The 21,483-nt window shown below is 41.4% G+C and overlaps 1 protein-coding gene across 2 annotated transcripts in view; it reads right to left on the bottom strand.

Annotated features, from left to right (window-relative positions):
- The window catches only part of cdh13 (cadherin 13, H-cadherin (heart)), a 361,145-nt gene that overhangs the window by 36,615 nt on the left and 303,047 nt on the right, over positions 1-21,483 (bottom strand). For both annotated transcript variants that reach the window (XM_086074542.1, XM_086074543.1), the window contains one exon: positions 10,436-10,578. In XM_086074542.1, the coding sequence (XP_085930668.1) occupies positions 10,436-10,578 (143 nt within the window). The remainder of the gene's footprint in view (positions 1-10,435; positions 10,579-21,483) is intronic.

Consider the following 21,483-nt stretch of genomic DNA (forward strand, 5'->3'; position numbering starts at 1 on the left):
CTTCCAGTGACAAATGGCACACAGCGAGAGGTGGTTTAACATTTGAATCAGAAGCCGAAATATTGAAGTACAACACACAGGGGTGGATGAGAGCAGTACTGCGTGGACCACAACAAAGTCACTAGAAACTGAATTGAACACACAATAGCCAGTGAACTGTAATCTTCTTATACCCAAACCTGGAGTGTTAAAACCAGCAACTTCTGTTCAGAGTTTATACAAACAGCACATCAAGCTCACTGCAAGCACTTTTACAATAATGTGGCTCTGCAGGTCTTCTCCGTGCAAAGGAGACAACAGATTTTTAATCCATTAACTCCAAAACAAAAACTCATTACATGACAGAGAGTGGAGGCCTAATGTACATTCGGTGGGTGAAAAATGGGCATTGCTCCATTAATCCAAAACACATACATTTCCACAATTTACAACGGGAGTACAACATATTTGGTTTTGTGGAACTATTTTGAAATGGTTTAAAACTGCTGCATTTTTAAGACATTTTAAATATTTTTTTATAGTAGGTTAATGACATAATAGAAACCCTACAGTTAACAGTTGCACATCAGTGTAAACCACCACCACAATAATAAACACATTCACAATCACAACTGAAAGGTCAAATCTTTTATTTTTATTTTTTTCATTTGTGTCATTGACGGATAGGTTAGATCCCCATTTTGTGAAACATCATGCGGTGAGACCAAAAAGAATAACGAAACTTTGGACTTTTATTTTGAAATACTGTACATTTAAAGACATACGTTTGTATTCCACAAGACTGTCTCACAACTTTGTAAAAAAAAAAGTTACCCTTTTAGTAGTTGGTATGTAGAGGTCACATTTTGACATCATGTGGTATGACCTGAAAAAAAATATTTTGTCCAACAAATATACAGTATATTTTCATTATAATTTTACTTGTCTGGCTAGCTTGTCTGGCTAACTATGCTAATTGTTAGCCTCGTAATTTTGATTTAAAAGGGCATGATTCAAGTTGGAAATTGTTCACCCACATTTTAAAATTGTATAATGGGTAGGAGGCACTATTGTGGCACAATGGTTGTTGCCCCTATTTTCCTGTAGAGTCAAATAATGATGAGGGTTTCGGGTACGAAACTTAAGATTTCTGCCAGAGCGTGATGTCAGGCACATCCACGCTCTGGATAGCAGAGTGCCTATTCGGGAGGAGGGAAGGCGGAAGTGTTGGAGTGTGGAAAAAGACAAGTGTACGCGTATAAAAAAGTGTGTCAAAATAATAATGAACCAAGACTGCAGTGCGACCCTCCGTCTACCGGTGGCTCCTTTTGTTTGACCATTGGGCCGAAATTTTCAGGATACCGAGCACGAGCAGGAAAGGATAACACCTGTCTAGTGTGACAAAAGGACAAAACTGAAGTCGGACAAGGATTAATATTGGAGCAGCGTTCAACAGGTGGAAAGACCTAAGAGGATGAAACGGGACCCGCACCTTGCTTTCTTCTTGCTAAAAAGGTAACACCTCGTCACGAAAATGCGATGGGGTCTATTTATGATGAGTAATGCACAATAAAACTATGGTGCACTGACTAACTAACGTCTCGGCACTCTGGGCGCGTGCACATCGCTAGCTTCCTTTCCGCTTTTTGCCAGAGGGGCCGACAAATCTGCAAAAACGTAAATCATGCACATAAATCATGTGGTGCGACCAACCATCATCTGCATCTACAATGCGACCATTGTAGAAAGCTTTCCATGATAGGTGTATATGTCCTAAATTATAGATGTCCTAAACTGTTGAATGTAGATACTAGTAAATAATCACAAAGAATAAATATTTGATAAGTTTTCATAATAAATTAACAGTGCTGGGTATGGTAAGATCCATATCCGTCAATGACCCATTACGTAAGGTGTACACAATGTTGTGCTGCATGAGCACATGTGCTCACAAGCTCATGTGCAACATGGGCAAAAAAGACAATTTCACACATCAAGGAGGGACAAAAGCTACCGCATCTCAGCTCCTCCAACTGGGCATGCAGCTGTAAGCTCCGGCAATAGAGTGAAACCTACAGACTTCAACACTCATTATGAGAAAGCCTCCAGCTGAGCTGACCTCTGACCTTGACATCAACATTGTCATTACTGCACAACTTTCTTAAATCCCCTGATCCTCTCCGGTTTTCACCTCATATCACTTTTCATTGTTGGATGTCTGTTTTCTTCACATCCCCTGGAAGTACATTTTCTCCATCATTCACAGTATGTTTCCATTCAGGGACTTTGCCAGCTGACCTGGCCTCATGCTGTCAAAGGACCAGTACGGAATATTTAGTAGTATCATGACTTCTCCATTTCCCCGCGGCCACTTTGTTCAACGGCAGCGTGGTGGAGAAAAGGATGAATTTCCCTTTAGGGTGCTAAAGTTTCCCCCAAAACAATCTTAAACCTATTTTCAATGGGTTGCAATTTTGTGTGAGGAGCTGATTTTGTGTATTATGAAAGATTTCAAAAAAGATGAATAACTCTTCAAGGTCCCCTTACTTGCTCCAGGAAGGTCATCTAAACATTAAGTCTAAAGTGAAAATATAAATAAAAACATTATCCCTACTATTCCTCTGTCTTTAAAGTGCACTCACAAAAGTCACACCGCCACAACAATGTACTAATGCAGGAGGCCTAACCCATCGATTGCAAGGAGTGTAGGTTAAAAACAAAACAAACAAAAACATTTGACTAATTTGCTTCTCAAAACGTGTACATACGTTCTATTTTAAATGTTTTAAATGCGTTTTCAGCTCCTGATTGTACACTTGAGGTGAATCTGTCAAAATGTTCAAAATGAACGTGCACAATAAAATCCATGCAATAATCATATTCAGGATGCTAAAATAACTAAATACAGCAAGAATTTTGAGTCCGCAAAGTTTGGTTTAGGTTTGAGAGCAACTATTAACTTTTTACAGCTTTAAGTGTCCCAAAGACGAATTAATTAATTACACGCAAATTAGTGCGTTAAAAAAATAACGCAATTGATCGCGAGTGGCAAGTCAATGCGCAATTTGGCCCATCGAGGTACCCGTAGGCGGCAGAGGCGCGCCACTATAGAGTAGCACTACGAGCCACTACAAGCAAGTGCAGCACAGCCAAGCAAGCAAGGCAACCCTATTTGGACCTATATCTCCCAGAGCCGTTATTTTGAATGTTCTATTCATTTCAATCTACATCTTTCACCTTGCTGGGACCCGCGGGGTTGCGCCGCTGGGCTTTCGTAGTTGCTGCCGCTGCCGCAACTGCCATATCACGGATATCAAGCTCGGTGTGCATGTTGACATCCTTGTGTGCATGTTGACATGCTTGATATCCTTGATCAAGCTCAACTTGCCCTCTAGTGTATACTTTAAGGAATAAATATACAAACAAGCACTTTGAACACTTACTCGTCCAGACGTGTTCTTACTCCGCCTACATTACCCAGGATGCACCAGACAAGATCTGCGTGACTTCGGACAGCCAATCATGATACATTTCCTACTACCAGCAATTTGAACAGATTTAACAACAAATGACAATTCAAATCCTCAAGAAGGGAGAATTTGTTTCAGAACTGTTGCACTGGATTCCTTTTCATTTAGTATAGCATATAAAGTGGAAAGTGACTGTTCTGTATTGATTTTGAATAGATACAAGCGGCAGTAAATGACTGTGGAAGCTCAAATTCAGGCTTTACAGGGTTAAATTTTTCCTGGGTTGAGCTCTGATCAGAGAGCCAATAGGAGTTACTCACTTATAGCATTGTCCGGCCTCCTGATTAGCATTTAGCGTAAGTAGTGCCACTAGTGAGCAATTTGGTTTTCACTTGTTCTAAAAACATTTGGGCACCATAGTTACCTAGCAAATTTAAAAGACTGTAAAACTAGTTAACTAGTGAGCATGTCGGCATCCACTAGTTCTACTAGTGAACATTTTGAACCTCACTAGTTGAACTAGTTCAGTCCAAATGTATCACTAGTGTAACTAGTGGACATTTTGAGCATTACTAGAGTTAACTAGTAAAAACTTTGAGTGTCATTAGTTCAACATGTAGACTTTAAGAGGCTTTCACTAGTTAACAAGTAGGTATTTCAGCTCTCACTAGTAAGCTAGTGCAGGAAATCAAAGGTAACTAGTTAACATGTTAGAATAATTCACGGTCAACTAGTAAACATGTTAGAGCTTTTGTGCCTTACTAGTTAACTAGTAAGACTTTGAACATTACTTGTTTGGTCCATTGGGCAACTAGTGCATACAAAAGCGGACTAGTTGCGAGTTTGGCACTACATGCATGCTTGTATGTGTCACTAGTTGGATTAAAGTGACACAAGTTGCAGAAAATGGGTGACATGTCAGTGTTTTTGTACAAGTTGTACGACAAAGCGCAGAACTAGTTAGTATGGCTGAATGTCCACCTAGTTCTGACGAAGACTGCACTAGTTAGGAAACACTACTGTCTGATATCAAGGATATGGAATAATGCTCAAAGGGCTTGCCATAGTTGCCACACAATTGAAGCATGTTGCCCCGATGCAGTCGGTGGTCATTGTGTTGTGCAATACACATGAATTCAGACAGACCGAGCAGCCTTCGTCACCAGCGCACGAGATGGAGACACGAATGATTACACTTTGGCTGGCTCAGTCCAGGGCTGTAGCAAATCCTTTGGAGACCTGAAGCCAATGTAGTCAGAGTCCGCGCCCCACTGTCTTCTGACCAATTTTCACAAAAGGTGAGTTATGAAATTTAGGTCACTTTGTCCCGCTTTTTAAATCTGTTAACAACTGTTAACAACTTAAGTTAGTTTATTTACCACCAATAATTTTGAATTTAATGTTTTGCATTGTTTAAAAAGTATTCATTTTAGAAAATTCTCCTTTTTCCTGAGCTAAGAAAAGTCTTTAAAGTATTTCTTCAAGATTACTATCTAACAAGTGAAGCATCTCAACACTTACAGAGTACCGATACCAGGTATCGGTATCAGGCTGATACCCGGCCTTATTTCAAGTTATTGGTACTCGCAACGGCAGCCGATGCCAGCATCAATCGCCCTGTTGTGGCCATTTTATGATCAGAAACTAGAAATTAGAAGCATAGAAAATTGCGATAAATTCAAGCAAATTTAAGGAAAAATGCTATTGGTGTCATGATTTCTGTATATCATGCTTCGGTTTATTGTTTTGGCTTTGTGTCCTGTCTTGCTTGTTAGGTTTTGTTTGCACCTGTACTTGTCATCCTGTTCCCTTGTGTCATCCAATCATCTCCCCCAGGCACTTGTGCCTTGTCCAGGTGTCGTCAGTTGGCTTGTATTTAGTTTCCTGGTTTTGTTCAGTCTTTGTTGGATCATCGTCGCTGTCACCACTCTTGTGTTTTGTTGTTACTTAGATTTTTGGTCTTTTCAGAACTTTGTTGGTTTTGTTGATTTAGAGTTTTACCCAGTTCCCCTGTTAGTGTTTTTGTTAAATAAATTGTGTTCAATATTACATGCATTCCTTCCCGTGGTTCTCCTGCCTCCCTGCATTTGGGTCCTCACCCCGACGTGACAGAATGATCCAACCAAAAACGGACCCAGCAGAGCAAGAGGCAGGTACCAGTTTCTGTTCCGACGGCGGACGTCCTGTGGCCACCACCAGTTCCCGTTGCGGCGGCGCACTGAATTGTGATCAGTATTACATGCATCCCTGCTGTGGTTCTCCTGCCTCCCTGCATTTGGGTCCCCAACCCCGGCGTGACAATTGGGATATACAGTGGTAACTGGCTACTTCCCGGTTCACTTATTGTGGATTTACACATGTATTCTGTTACTCCCCAAGCCTGCGTTCAGACACATGAGCCACGTTTCCACCAAAGGCACTTCGGGTAAATTTACGAGGCCAGCCACGTATGTGCGCGTCTCCACTGCAGGAGCCTTTTCAACTGGGCCACGTTTACAGGAGTTACGGGGACGAGCGGAGGTCCTACTTGGCGGTAGGTACTCCGACAGCCCGATAAACTCCCGATCGGGCTTTCGTGCTGATTGGCTAAAAATTATTTTGTATGAAAAATTATATTACCTTCATGCGCGACGATGATGCATTCTCGGCTTAAGTCTCTTCCACCAAATCAATTCTCTTAATAATTCTTTGCCTATTTTCGTTCCACTCTACTGTTAGCCTTTTCAAATACTTCATCTAGACGCCGTCTCCTCTCACTCAAACCATCCATCCACGCCAAGTACAGTACATAAAAAAAGCAGAAGTTTTTCCTCTTTTCTCGTTCTCTGATTTTTGCGGCGCCGTGCTTGGGTGACGTCACAGAAACCGTCGCAAGGAGATTACGTGTCGTTCAAAACTCGTGACTTGCAAGTCAGCCTTTTCAAATTCTTCATCTAAACCATCCATCCACGGCAAGTACATAAAATAAAAAGCAGAGAAAAACAGCAACCACCTAAAGTTTTTCTCTTTCCTCTTTGTGATTTTCGTCGCACGGTACTTGGGTGACGTCACGCGAGAAACCGTTGCACGGCGTTTACGTGTCGATCGAAACTCGTGACGTTGCGAAATGGGTCGTACTCCGCAGTGGAGACACAGCCACAAGCGGGCCGGCTGAGAGGACGGTTCCTGTGAAAGTCCCTTCCCCATACCCGAACATCCTGCGGTGAAAACGCGGCTATGGAAAATTAGAGGTATCATTGCTGACTACCATTCTGTTTCATTCATGTTAGGGTCAGTTGTGACGTGTGTATGCGGGCACGTGCGTATCTGCGTGTAAGTTGTATGACAAGAGAAGGTTTTTCAGTTAATAGTTACTGCAGGCTGTAAAAGATGTATGATTTTGCAATGTTGACACTGAACTGGTTCATCTTGGGAGTTTAGCTGCTTGAAAAGTAGATCTTAGGGTCAATAAATGTTGTACACTCATGTACTAATGTTTTAAGATTTATAGTCATCCACATCACCTGCAGGCATTCACATTTCCCTTATTATTGTTTTTCAACCACTTTTCCAGATTGTTACCTTAGTTACTTTTGTACCATTAGTTCAGGCAATAGAGGATAGGTTTCTCTTGGGTTCACTTCTTTGTGTTATAGGTCCTGTTCCAACCACCCTGTCCCAGGCCACAATTTGAAGCAAGAATTCCAGCAAAAGGTAATTATGCACGAAATAAAACTTTTTGTGTGTGTTTGTGTTTCTGCCTAAAGTGCTTCGAAATCCTACATGCAGTCAAATATTTCAAAACAATAGCTTTAACTGACACCCATTATTATAAGTAATTAGTTTTACAAAGAGAAAAAAAAACCCTGTACAATACAAAAGGTTTTAGGTGTTTAAGTTATAAATTATGCAGATTAGCGATTTAAGACCGGCGCGTGAGTTTTTAAATTAAAAACAAATTATGGGTCTATTTCCACTTTGTTCTCTGCTAAGAGTTCTGTGACTGGCATGTTGTTTACATCCATGTTGTTCGACCAGTGGTGTAAACAAGTATTTGTGGGTGATAAAATACCACAAAGCAGTCGTATTGCTGCAGCATCAATAACCATAATTTATTATTCATACAATTTCAGTGTAGCGTCAAAATGTTCACACACTACACTTTTTTCCACACAAAAACTCACACTTGTGTTGATATTGGTCGTAACAGATTGTGACGGCAATAGAAATTGGCTACAAGTCAAGAGACGACGAGTCAAGACAGCCACCACGCGCTGCCGGCAACAACTTCAAAATAAAAGTGAAACTAAGGCATTGATATATATATTGATATGTATTCTTTGGTACGTTAAGGTTTATTTTGAAGTTTGCTTTCTCACAGCATGTTACCATCATGCATATCCTTTCCGACGGTACACAGCCACAGCGTCTTTGCTGTTTCCCATTTAGAATAGCATTGATGTTTGTATGTTTTATTAATTCCATATTTCAATTTCTTCATCTCCTCAAACATACCTTACTTTATTGTCCTCCACCATATTTGTGACTACACTATATAGGTGCGACATAATTTCCGGTCAAAATATGCAACAGGGTATCCAGTCCTGTCATCGTTTATTCGTAAAACATGTCTCCATAGCCAAAATTCACATTTTCCTTTTATCGATATGCTGAAAAATCCAACCCCTACAAGTGTTTTTTTTCTTTACGAATCTTAGGCCTTTTTTTTTCAAATTTCTAGTGTTTCCAATAAGGCTTATTTACGCAATTCTTGAAAATAAAAATACAAACCAACCTATTGATAAAGCAACAGAGACAACCCACATATAAATGCAACATGGTTATATAAGACAGGTAGTATGTCATACTGTATACACACTACGATATTGTAATATTGCACAACACTACCTCAAATGATTGGAGGTATCAAACGTGTTGATATTTTGACTTTGAGAATTTATTTTAAAGCATAAAGATCTGGTATCAGAAGTACTGATATTTGAGTGTGAGCTGTACATCACCCAAAATTGTGCATTTGTATGCTACACTTGCAGGGAGTCTTAATTGAAAAAACTGAATCATCAACAATGTGGATAGTCTTTCTAATCTTTCTCTACCTATATCTGTTCTTCAAAAGAGCCCCTCTACCTTCTCTTCTTGCATTATATCACTCATCTTTCAGTGTTCATATTTTCACACCTGCCCAACTCACCAGCGCTATTCTGGCACCTTCTAATAGAATCTCTCAGCTTCACTAATGGGTCTGTCAGGATCTCGGCAAGAATAGGAGAACAGATGAGAGTTCAGGCAACACACAGAGAAAGAATGATAATGAAGATGGAGGTGATGGACTTTCAAGGCTTCCTTGACATCCGTATGCCTTGGGGAGATTTTCCACACAACAGCTTGACTCGCACTGCCAACGAGTGACCAAATGCTGCCGCAGAAGTAGAGCCCCTTAATGCCTTCCCATTGACCCGATAATAATACACAGCAGTTAGTTGTCCCCAAGCAATTTGACTGAACAAGAGTCATTCCCTGAGTGATGACATACAGTACCACAGCAGTGAGACTTTTTTACTTCCGATTTCACAGGTATTCTAAACCATTAATTTGGCCCACATCAATGGTCAGTGGTTATCAAACCTTAGCCTACAATGAGTTGTTAAAAACTTAGCGTTGCTGATGTACATGTTTCCACAAAATTGATTTAAAATACTAATATTAACTCTGCCAGCATGCTAATGCAGCTAAGGAGCGCATAATCATTGGGCCCTATTTTCGTGCCCAGCACAAGTCTAGCAAAAAGTGCAGTCCAGGTGTGCGCATGGGTGGAGTTTTCTTTCTTTGGCATTTTGGTCGATAGGTGCAGGTAGAAATGGGCATTTGATATGGCGTGCACCAATGTGGGTGTGAACACAGCTGAGTTGTTTACCATCCAATGGAAGTGGCTCCCCTCATTCCCTTTAAATTCAGCGCACGAGACGTGTGCAGTCTCCTACCATGAGATTAGCGAGCACAAAAGTAAATTGAGAAGGAACTGCAGGAAGATCTCCACTTGCGAATGATGGAATTTTGGCCACAGTGGATGGGTACTTCCGTGTGTGACAACTCCCAAGTTACACCCACATAGATGTCCCACTAAATATAATAAAGATGAAAATCATACTTTGTTCAAAAATGGATTTCTACAATGATTCAGAGGGAGTGACGCATGTTGTTGTCAGATTTATGAATGGAATAAGATGACATTCGTCTCCAACATTTGCAGAGCTCCCAATCTGACTGCCAGAGGTGCAACACAGTTTGCCAAATTCCTAAATGCGGTAAGATAGACTTGCCCCGGCACAAAAATAATATTTACGCCAAGCCAACGTGTGGCTGTCTCCGAAATTAGAGCCCAGTGCATCAATTGGCCTCATTTTGCAGTTCCAGGCCTACTTGGTGTAACTTTTACTTTCTGTGGGTTGCCGACGAAACCAATAGTGTGATGCAACTTGACGTAGTCATACAATTTTCATTTGTTTTATAGTTTTTTGACACTTTGGCTAATTAACATGTTGTGCTAACGGCTAACTAAAGGTTTTGTTGGCATAGCAATAACACAATAGTTGATTACATTAACAAAGAAATCAATATGATGTTGCTTATTACTGAAAACTCTTAAATTATAGGTTGTAGGCTATCGTATACCCCCATTCCCAAAGACAATACTGAAAAGAGTTTACCGTTTTTCTGTTGTATCAAGAAAGATAGGAATTACTAAGCCATTTGGTTTGTGTATGTTTTTCAAGGAAACACATTGACAATAGGTACACACTAACATTTACAATGAATTAAAATGTTTCTTAATTGATTAATAAGAAAACCCAATATGTTTTGCTCATGCTACATCATATGAAGTTATGTATATTCTTTGTGTGTCTTTATGTATATTCTCTATTCTAACATTAAGAACATTCAGTATAAGACATTAATAGCCACCTATCGTTTCAGTTTTGTCTTACCGTTGTCGATGGCAATGAACACCGCGGTGTATTTATTGTCATGAACATAAGGAGATTCACGGTCCAGAGAGGCCAAAGTGTTGACAGTTCCTCGCAGTTGGTTCACAGTCAGCCAGCCTGCTGGATCTCGTAGAATGGCATACCTTGGGGACACAGTTCAAAGTTATGGGTTACAATTGTACGGGAAGTAATACAGTAAATAAATAATAACACTCATCAAAATAATTGCATGTTTCATGAAAATATGACACAAACAAATGCTATCAAACAATTCATCTCATCTTGCAGTTAAAATATGCTTATCTGATCATCACATTAAACATTTTTAATAGGATGGAGAAAGTCTCTCTAAATGTTCTGAACACTGGTTTCCTTGAGCAGTGTACTGCTCCCCAGGAATTTTGCATAGTCGAGAATTTCATGAATGTAGCTCAATTTCCCACACATGAAATTATGTAGAGTACTTCCTTTTTAGACAAATGAGCTGAACCGAATTAACAGCGACTCTGCAACAACAAAAAACAATCATGCCAGTAAGCAAGCACATTTTTTTTAATGACCAGTTATTCCCAGCCATAAACAATGCTATGCAAGTGGTTTTGATTGGGTCCCAAATCTCTGAAGTAGTACTTTATTATTATTATTATTATTATTATTATTTTTTTTTTTTTTTAACAATTTGGCACTTGCTTCATTGATTGTAGTGGTACACTGCATAGCATACAATGTGTGCAATTTCAGTTCCATTATAGTCACTTGAATTATGCAGGCCATGAAGGGCATCCAGTACTCCATGCAGGTGGGACTGAAAACACACTTTCAAAAAATTCTCTCTGACACACTCCAAAATCTTGCAGAAAGTCTTTCCAAAAGGGTGTAAAATATCATGATATTCCATTTTAATTTCCTGTGGGTGCAACGGGCAGGTATCCCAATACTATACTGCAGTGTAATTATGTCTGTATAACTATCTACTTTCCCTCTTGAAAATAAAAAAATATTGCCATGATTGGAAACTTTCAGAAGAGTGAATGAGCAAGAGGGATGTTTGATTTTAATTAGAGAGAGAGAGAGAGAGAGAGAGAGAGAGAGAGAGAGAGATGGCCCACAGCCAACACTAATAAACTGTTTCTATCGGAGTGTGTGTGTGTGTGTGTGTGTGTGCGCGCGTGCGCGCGCGCGCGCGCGCGTGTGTGTGTGTGTAAGCAAAAGTTCTAAGGGCAAGGGTTGTGCTGACTTGTGTTTGGCCACAACCACTGTTCACTCTAAATTCACAGCAGGCAAAGCGTGAGGTAGAGAAAATAGATGTAGGCGAAGCAGGGAGAGTGATGATGAGAGGGATCAAGAAGGAAGTGGGGACAAAGGAGGTATCATACTCGGAATGAGCTTGTAATGAAAATACATTTTCTCCACTTTCTTCTCCCTGTAATTTGAAATCTGCTTCTATAGTGCTGCCTTCTGGGCAGCCTTGTCCAGATCTAGTTCAGTGCTGCACCAACAAAATTGACAGGCAACTCTTTTATTCAGATAACAGGATCGAAAGCAACCAAAATGTTCACTTGTCCATTAAAAATATTTTTTTCCCCCTCATTCTTGCCAGTTAGATTTTCTCACAGCACCGTTCCACATTTGTATTCTACAAACATTTTGTTTTGAATACAAAGCAGTTTGATTTTAATTGATTGCTCTGCGTTGAGTGGTGTTTATCCCAGTGAAGAAAGTGATACATTCGAGTGATCAAGATGGATGGCTGACATTCACAAATGTCTTACAATTACGTTCTTTCAGAGCATCTGGCAGCATTCATCCGCATTCTCTCAAAATATTTTCTTAAAATACATAATTCAGCTGGCATCAAGTTTCCATCATAACGCAGTTATGGTTACAATTCGCCATGTACAGACATTAAGGCTATGTTCACACTGCAGGGCGTGATGCCCAATTCAGATTTTTTGTTAAATCCGATCTTTTTATGTACTGTTCACATTACAAGAACAAATGCGACATCTCATGTGAACGCAACGCGCCTGTGATGCGACTCGCATGCTCAAAGAGCACGTCAAGTGACGTTCAGTTACGGAAGTAATGCAACTCGCAACGTTTTATTGCCAGCCAAGCCGCCAAGGCAAGCGACTTTTATCAGTGTCATATGCAAATTTAGCTGTGCCAACAGACGCTACCGATTGGTGGACTGGTGCACATGTTTCATGGACGTGTTAGGAGTTCGATTCATGTGTCTTGTCTGCATACATTATGCAAATTCAGCTATGAGAACGCCCACGCTCCTGGTTGGTGGACTGTTTTCACGCTCGCTCGTGGTTGGCTGCTGTCCTCGGCTTCCTCGTGCGTCAGTTTTGAATGTGATGTTTACAAACAGCAACAGAAATCCGTCTGACTTATTTTTTCATCTCATGTCGTCAGAGTAGCGAGGTTGGAAGAGCTAATTGAGAAGTCTACTGAAGATGACGTTGCGTCCTTGCTGTTCGTGATGAACCGTCTCCAGCGCTGAATTTCTACTATCGCCAGACATGCCAACTTTATGCTTCATGTTTCTAGTGTGATTAAATTAAAAACACTGTTACTCAAAACAGCTTTGTATATTAACAAACGTGTCAGTAGTCTCCCTTCCAAGCACTCTCTCCCGGCCGCGCAGAGAGCATAACAGCTTCAGGCTACGTTCACACTGCAGGGCGTGATGCCCAATTCGGATTTTTCTGTTCACATTGCAAAAACAAATGTGACTTCAATGTGAACGCAACGCGCCGGTGATGCGACTCGCATGTGCAAAGAACACACGTTGAGTGACGTACACCCAATCCAACGTCACATTGTAGTGTTCACGGAATTAACCCGACTCGCAACGTTTTACCACCAGCCGAGCTGCAGAGGCAAGCGACCTTTATTAGTGCCATATGTGCGCTACTCATTGGTGGGCTGGTGGACTCCTTTCGCGGACGTGTTAGGAGTTGGATTCATGTGTTTTGCCAGCATAAATTATGCAAATTAAGATGTGCGAACGCCCGCTCCCGATTGGTGGACTGTTTTCACGCTCACTCAGTTTGGTTGCATCAGTGTTTACAATCAGAGCAGAGACCCTCTCATAACGCCACAGTAGCGAAGTTGGAAGAGGTAGAAATATTTTGGGGAAATGAGGGAAGACTCCTTGATATCTTCATTTAAAGATGACGTTGCATCATTGACGTGTGTGATGAATTTCTACTGTCGCCACAAATAAAAAGTTAACACTGTTACTCAAAACAGCTTTGTATATTCACAGATGTGTCAGTAGTCTCCCTTCCAAGCACTCTCTCGCGCCCGCGCAGAGCGCATATCAGGCTTTTGATGGCAGTAGGCACGGTCCACCCTGAACTGGTTACCAGCCAATCGAAGTGCACACAGAGACAAACAACCATCCACAATCACACGTATGGACAATTTGGAGTGTTCAATTGCCATTCATGTCTTTGGAATGTGGGAGGAAAAAAAACACATAAGCACAGGGAGAACAAGAAAACTCCACCCAGGAAGGCCGAAGCCCGACTCGATCTCACGTCCTCGTCCACGTGCTAACCAGTCAGCCACCGTGGCGCCCGGGAGTGGATTCAATAAAATAAAATAAATGCCAAATATTTACTAATCGGTCAACCTACTGGTATATTAAAGTTGTATGTACGTACACAATAAGTTGAGTGTGGAAAGTTGGCTCAATCCAACAACACTCAATGTTAATACTGTACTGTAAAGAAAGCAACTGTAGACACAGTTTTGGCTATAAACTGTCAACCGTGGCACACTCTAAAACCATTTTATATTAACTCGTGTGTTTGGCAAGTTACTTCCAAAATTTAATAGACAAGTATTTCTGTCATTTGAAAGCCAATTGTCGTTTATATTTAAGTACTTTTTATTGTATCCTAAAAACACTTAATAAGATGTGGCCCACTACCTGGTGTTTGTAAGGTCTATGGAGATTAGCTGCAGCTGCCTCATTGATTTTTTATTAAGACACCATTACAGTTATTTAGCCCACTAGAAAAAAAAACAACTAGTTTTTCTGTGTCTTCTTGAGACAGAAACTCCTTAATTTGAGCTATATTTTTCATGTGGTAATAGGCCGATAGTAGATTTTTAGATTTTCTTTAAGTGGTTGTTGAAATTCATGCTTGAGGCAATAATTACACTAAGATTTCTGGCTTAATCTGGAACATAGGTGTCAAACTCCGGTCCTTGAGGGCCGTACTCCGCAGGTTTTGGAGGTTTCCATCTTCCAACACAAGCTGATTCCAATCAGCAGGATCGTTATCAGGCTTATGCAGATCTTGCTGATGAGCTGATCATATATCAGCTGTGTTGGAGAACGGAAACATCCAAAACCTGGAGGATCCGGCCCTCCAGGACCGGAGTTTGACACCTATGATCTGGAGCTTTTAATGACGTAGAATCAAGGTGAGAGCAGATCTTGGACTTACATTTTTGGGGACACAAACAATCACTTCTGTCTGGATTGATCTAAAGAAAATTCTGGTCCAATGTTTATTTGATGAATACACTTAATGAAAGTGTGTGACTATAGTCATGTGATGACACTGAAATGTAAAGTTCCATGTCATCTGCATAAGTATAATGCGGCACATTGAAAATACTGTTTTCTAGAGCTCCAGTTAGAATTGTCGTCAGCTGCCGCCATTCCCCTAACCCTGCTGATAGTTCACTTGCTGCAAACATCACATCCCTTTTAGCTAGCCTAATAAAACATATTTAACCTCCCTAACTTTTGTTCAGTTGGAAGACAGAAAAGGGAAGATACTGTCTGACCATCCTAGGTCAGCTTTTGGTCGGCCATTCATACTGTTGATGTATCACACAACATGCTTTGTCCTTACAGTGCAGTGGATCAGTGCCTGTCCTATTCTCCCCGCTCACCTACGGCTCTCAAATGCTACCTGAGAATCTTCAAGCTGACATCCAAGGTTCTGCTGCGCTCTTCTTTTAAGTCCCATGTCTTTTACCTTGCACATAGTCACAGTGAGAAGTGAAAGTGGACAGGTGCTGAATAATGTATGACCTGGATTCTTGAGATGTTCTCATTTTTCAAAGCAAGGTCAGGAAAACAACATACTGTACGCATACTTTGCTCGAGATAAAGAACTCCAACCACAATTGGGTCACCAGGACCAATAATGTTGCATGCCAGAAAATAGTTTAAACTATATAAATTATATCTTCAATTATATAATATCAGTAGTAATATGTATGTATTAATCATTATACAGTATGTAAATATCCATCCATCCATCCATCCATCCATTTTCTGTACCGCTTGTCCTCACAAGGGTCGCGCGGGGTTGCTGGAGCCTATCCCAGCTGGCTTCGGGCAGTAGGCGGGGTACATATAAATATATGTATAAATATATATGTAAATATTTCAACTAAATATAAGAATTTAGTGGGATCAGTATAAAACTGAATATTCTTTCAATCATGAATGGCCCATTCATTTTTTTGAACAACATGGGTGTCATCTCTTTGCCACTGTTATGATAATGATACCTACTCATATATGAACTATCATAATTACTTGGAAATAGCAACATCCATGCCATGGCAATACATATCAGAAATAGAAAATAGAAATTAACTTTATTGCTGAGTACTTTCTATGTTTTGACAGTGTTGTTAAAGGGATACTTGACTCATTTAGCCATTTTCAGAAGGTAATATTTTGTCTATATTGTATGTGATAACTTCATTATTTTCATGTACAATTAATACCTTTAAAACAGGGGTGGGCACACTCTGTCTTCGAGGGCCGGAGTCCTGCAGGTTTGTGATGTTTCCTTTCTCCAACACAGCTGATATATGATGAGCTCATCAGCAAGCTCTGCATAAGCCTGATAACGATCCTGTCGATTGGAATCAGCTTGTGTTGGAAATCCTGCAGGACTCTGGCCCTCGAGGACCGACTTTGCCCACCCCTGCTTTAAAAACACATTTTACCACTTGCAGTCGACTGATGATGACATCACGCGTGCCCAGCTGTGATTGGTCGTTACCTGTTTCCTGCGCACCTGTGATGTCATTTTCAGTCAACAGTAAATGGCAAACAGTAAATGGTGTATTAACTGTACACAAAAAACAATGAAGTTATCAAATTAATTCTACACAAAAACTTTTACTGCTGAAAATGGCTCAATGGAGTTAAGTATCCCTTGAAGTTATTACCTCAACTTCAGCTCCAGCAACCAATCTGTAAAAATAGCGCATCAATTAGCACTTACATAACGTATCCAGTCTTTCTTGCTAACACATCTAATTATTCTCTTCCTTCTTTACAGCTCACTGGCTTGGCAATTGAGAAGCATGACATTTAAGCCTTCTTTAATAAATGTGTACTTTTTCTCAATTTTTCTCCATTTCAAGGTGGAAAACTACCATGAAATGCATTTCCCACATTCTCATGCACAACTGATAAATGCATAAAGCGCTTGATGACATTTACACTTGATTGTTTTCTACTTCATCAAACCAATCTGCTGTGCTTTGGCCAAAACAATTAGATTTGCACAAAAGTTGCTCACTCCAGAGATGACACAAATGCCTGCAAAACCTAGAATGGTTTACATTTGAAAAAGGATTACATTAACTTGTATTTCATTTTAGGTCATTATAAGGTTGTGAGAGTGACAAAGTGGGCATTAAATCAAAGTAAAATAACTTTGTGTTCCTTTGGGAGGATCAGTCAAGTCAGGCTTTGGTGTAGATTACTGATGTGTGTATTGCCCCACATATTGTGTTGCAGGGGTCACCAACTCCGGTCCTCGAGGGCCCCTATCCTGCATGTATTAGATGGTTCCCTAATCCAACACACCTGAGTCAAATGATATTAAATTGATCAAATAATATAGTAGGTTATTTGTATACAATATACTCTGTTATATAAATGTACACAAATAGTTTCACTTTTTCAACATTCATTCTATGGTGCTTTCTTCCAAAAAGGCCATTAATCAGACTGCCATTTAAGCTAAAGAAGAGGCAGTGATGGGTTATAAGGTCACCTCTCAGAGTAAACACGCTAGGTGTGGGCAAATTTCAGTAAGATACTCTTTATATGGAAAATACACACGCGAAAAATCCCAGATGTGCGTGCTTTGCCTCTGAATGACATCGACTGTGATCCATGGCTCAGACGGATTGTGTTCCGTGTCAAATGCATTTAACCTGCAGATCCCGGGGCACGCTGGCACAAACACACACACACACACACGCACGCACACACCTGCACATTTATGCAGAGGCAGACACCGCTGCACAGTTAAAAGAGAACTGACTCCACTGTTTTGCTGTTTCATTCTGTGTACGCTCCCCATCATCCAACCATCCCCATGTCTGTCTTTTTCAGTGTCCTCAAACTGTCGACAGGTCACAACTCTGGCATGCCAACATTTTTGGTGCAAGTAAAATGTCAATAAGTGGAGAGACAAAAAAAAACAAGCTCATAAGAGAAATGAAGAAATGCATTCCACAGATGAGAGAGCAAAGTCAGATGGTTCAAATATGAAAGATGCCGGTATGCATAACCTCCTGGAGCCTGACTGATTCATATGGAAATTATGTTTTGCTATGCCATTGTTCAATCACACCACGCCACTGACATTTGCTCAGTGTCTAGCAGCAGTTAGAAGCTTTAGATGTAAATCAGGAGTTGGAAGTTTAGCTTTTGACTTCTCCTTGTCATTATAATCCAAGGGATATCACTGCTGATCTTCATCCAACAAGCCTGTAACATTGTTAAACAGGATCCGGCTAAGAGTGGGTTGATGCTACGCGACTTAGGTGACACAATTCGGGTTGATTTCACAATTTGGGATATACACGTACAGTCCATCACTGTGGTGTAAAGAGTAAAAGGCAAATGAAATCGAATATCCTCAGATTAGAATGCGGACTAGAATGCGGACTCTCACCTGCTCCCAATTTTAATGCACCACACACACACACACACTTGTATATACACTGGGTGGGGTCACATTCATGGTGTAGGGGTAGAGTTCGCCATTCGGCGAGCTGGCAAACTCAGTAACAATGTTAGCTTTCACTAAGTACGCTGGCGTGACAACCGGGGCCTTTCTCTGCTGGGCCTGGGGTTAGGGGGTGCAGCCCGGTGCTCCCATCTCCCTTTCTGCCCCCGGTGTTCCGTCCCACCACGCGGCTGGAGGTGGGGTGGGCGTGGGTGCCCTCGCCGCTCCGCTGTCCGGTCCCTCTCCGGCACCGATGCCTGGGTGCGGGGGGTCCCCGGGATTTGGGGGTCGGGGTCTGGGGGGCTAGGGTAGGTGGGGGTGGGGTCGAGGGGGGCGGCGGCTTGGTTGGGGAGGGGGGCGGGGTTACGGGTGGCTGGGGGGGGTTCTGGGGGTGGGGGAGTGTCTGGGGGTTTGGGGGCGGCTGGGGCTGGGTTGTGGTGGGTGGTGGGGATGGATGGGGGCGGGGGGTTTGTGGGGGCTGTGGGCCGGTGGGGTGCCTGCCTGCTGCGTTGGGTTGGGGGCGTGGGCCGTGTAGGGGTGGGGGGGGGGGCGCTCCTGGCCCCTGGGTTTGCTCTCCGGTCGGTGGCCCCTGCGGGGCCCGGGGGTTGTCCCTTGGCGCTGCCTTGGCCTGGGGAGCCCTGGGGGGTTGGGCTTGCTCTGTCCTGGCCAGGGTCGACGGCTCCCCTCTTTAGTGGAGGTTTTCATGCATGCCAGATCCACCACACCAGTATATCTATCTATATACTGTATAGATAGATAGAATATCTATCGAAATTCAAACACAATCTGCTTCTTCCTCTAGTCGTTGAATCGGTGGAGGCTGATGTCTGTGGATCTCACTCTGCTTCATCTATCCTTCCTTTCTTTCCTCAGTCTCTCCTTTGGTCTCTTGAGGTCTCCCTAATTTGTTGGAATTTAGATGTTTCTGGGGTTGGTGAAAGACTCTGGTAGGTAACCCGGTGGATGGTAGGTAATGTCTGGTCGGTGCTGGATTTCACTTTCCTTTCTTTTCTTTGATCCTTCATCGGGTCTCCTGACAACCTCACTACTCTAGCTGGATTCTGAAGTATTCGGTTTAGGTGAACGGTATGGGATTTTTAATAGGTTTTAGGTGAACTAATGAGTACACACTCACAGGCACGCACGCACACATGCACACACACATATACACGCACATGCACTTACTCACGCACATACAAAATAAAATAAATAAATAAAAAATAAAATAAAAGAGAGCAATGATGATGACATGTCGAATGATGTAAAATTACCAAATGAACAATACTGAGCTCTGGGGAAAAAAAGAAGAAAGAAAAAAAAGAATGCGATCTCTCCAAAATATGGATTAAAATTAGATATGAATCAGACAACAGACCATGCAATGTAAACGGATTACCTATACCCTGTCAACGCAAGCTTGATGTCATTGAAATCAGGCAACCTTCACAACAAAACAGCAGCACCTAGAAGCACATTATACACACTCAGAGACGGGCGCGTCAATGAATTCTGAGCATCCGTCATGCGGCAATTGTCAACACTCGGAACACACTTCCGTCATTGTCAAACCGTCAATATTTGAAGAAGAACTGTCAATCGGTCATTTGTCGATTGCGGAGCAAAATGAGCGTCCGTCAATGTTTCTGTCATTCAAGATGGGTATTTGGCAATGTTCTGTCAATCGTCATTCGTCATTCTGTCACCAAAATGGGACGTCCAGCATTGACGAATTGACGATTACAATGACGGACAAAACCCCACTTTCATCAATGTAGCGTTGCACAGGATACCAGTACCAATACCGTACTTCAATGTTTCGGTGTAAGAAATGGCTCTGTATAATTTTTTTTTACCACCAGTATTTAAAACATTTTTACGAGACAGCTTGCCAACTGTGTTTTAAAGGCAGGTACACATACACGAATGGCTGCCTGTCTACCGATATGTGGAAAACGCCTTAAGTAAGCGGCACGGCTCTTTTAGAGTGTGCGAGAGGGCACAGGAAAATGGCTTCTAGCACTGAAGCGCTCGATGGCCATCCACTCTTCGTTGAGGAGCATGACGCGCAAAGTGTCATATAACTTTTTTGCTGACATGGCAAGCCGAAATGTCTTCTCCAAGTCCAGCCTTTTTTTTTTTTTTTAAGTTACTGTGGCTTGAGGCAAGAACACGCCGAATATATGGCCATCCACCTCGTTAACAGGTGTTGTGCCAAAGTAATTACCCATGTAAAAAAAAATATCCGCTGCAGCAGGAGCGTGCACGCATTGAGTGGAAGCCACGCAACAGCACTGCCTACGCATGTTTTCAATAAACACATGAAGAACACACGAGTGATTATTAATTTTCAGAGTTAGAAACATTTTGTAACAAGAGCAAATGTTTATCGCGGAAAATCAGAAGAAAACGCAACAATCACTCCTGCAGTGGCCCAAGGTGCGTTTAATGAACAGGCACACAGTAGGAAACCACAGGTATGCATAGAAAAAGCTCAGATGATTGACAGAGCGACAAGTCGGGATGCATTTTTGACACTTCCCTTAAAAAATAAGTCAAGTGTGAATTATTTTGTTCCTAGTTTGTAGTATTTGATTACGCATTCAACTAGTTGGGAGCGGAATGGAGAAGAGCAGAGATGCACACACAAGTAACGTTACGTTGGGTCATTGTAGTGCCACTGTATTACCAATATTTAAAATGGATGACATCAAATGCAGTCAAAAACAGTACTTCAAGAATATGGCATGCAATGTGAAAGCTCATACTGTATTTACATAAATATATACAGTAAAGTATCTACATACATTAACACGTATACATCCTGATATTAAGAATTAATAAAAAAATTATATTTTGAAGTTATTTTGTCAGCTTTAATTTTGCTGCTTTTGCTGATGTTTTAGATTTTTGTCTTGGTACCGTTTCAGTACTGCCGTCGAGGTATTTTATGCAAGTATAGTATCGAAGTCAAAATTTTGCTATTGTGACACTACGTCAATGCTGAATTCGTCCATTTTTGGAGGTTTC

Source organism: Leptonotus elevatus, chromosome 4 (assembly GCF_054856555.1).
Source record: "Leptonotus elevatus isolate MCC_2025b chromosome 4, RoL_Lele_1.0, whole genome shotgun sequence".
Lineage (NCBI taxonomy): Eukaryota > Metazoa > Chordata > Actinopteri > Syngnathiformes > Syngnathidae > Leptonotus > Leptonotus elevatus.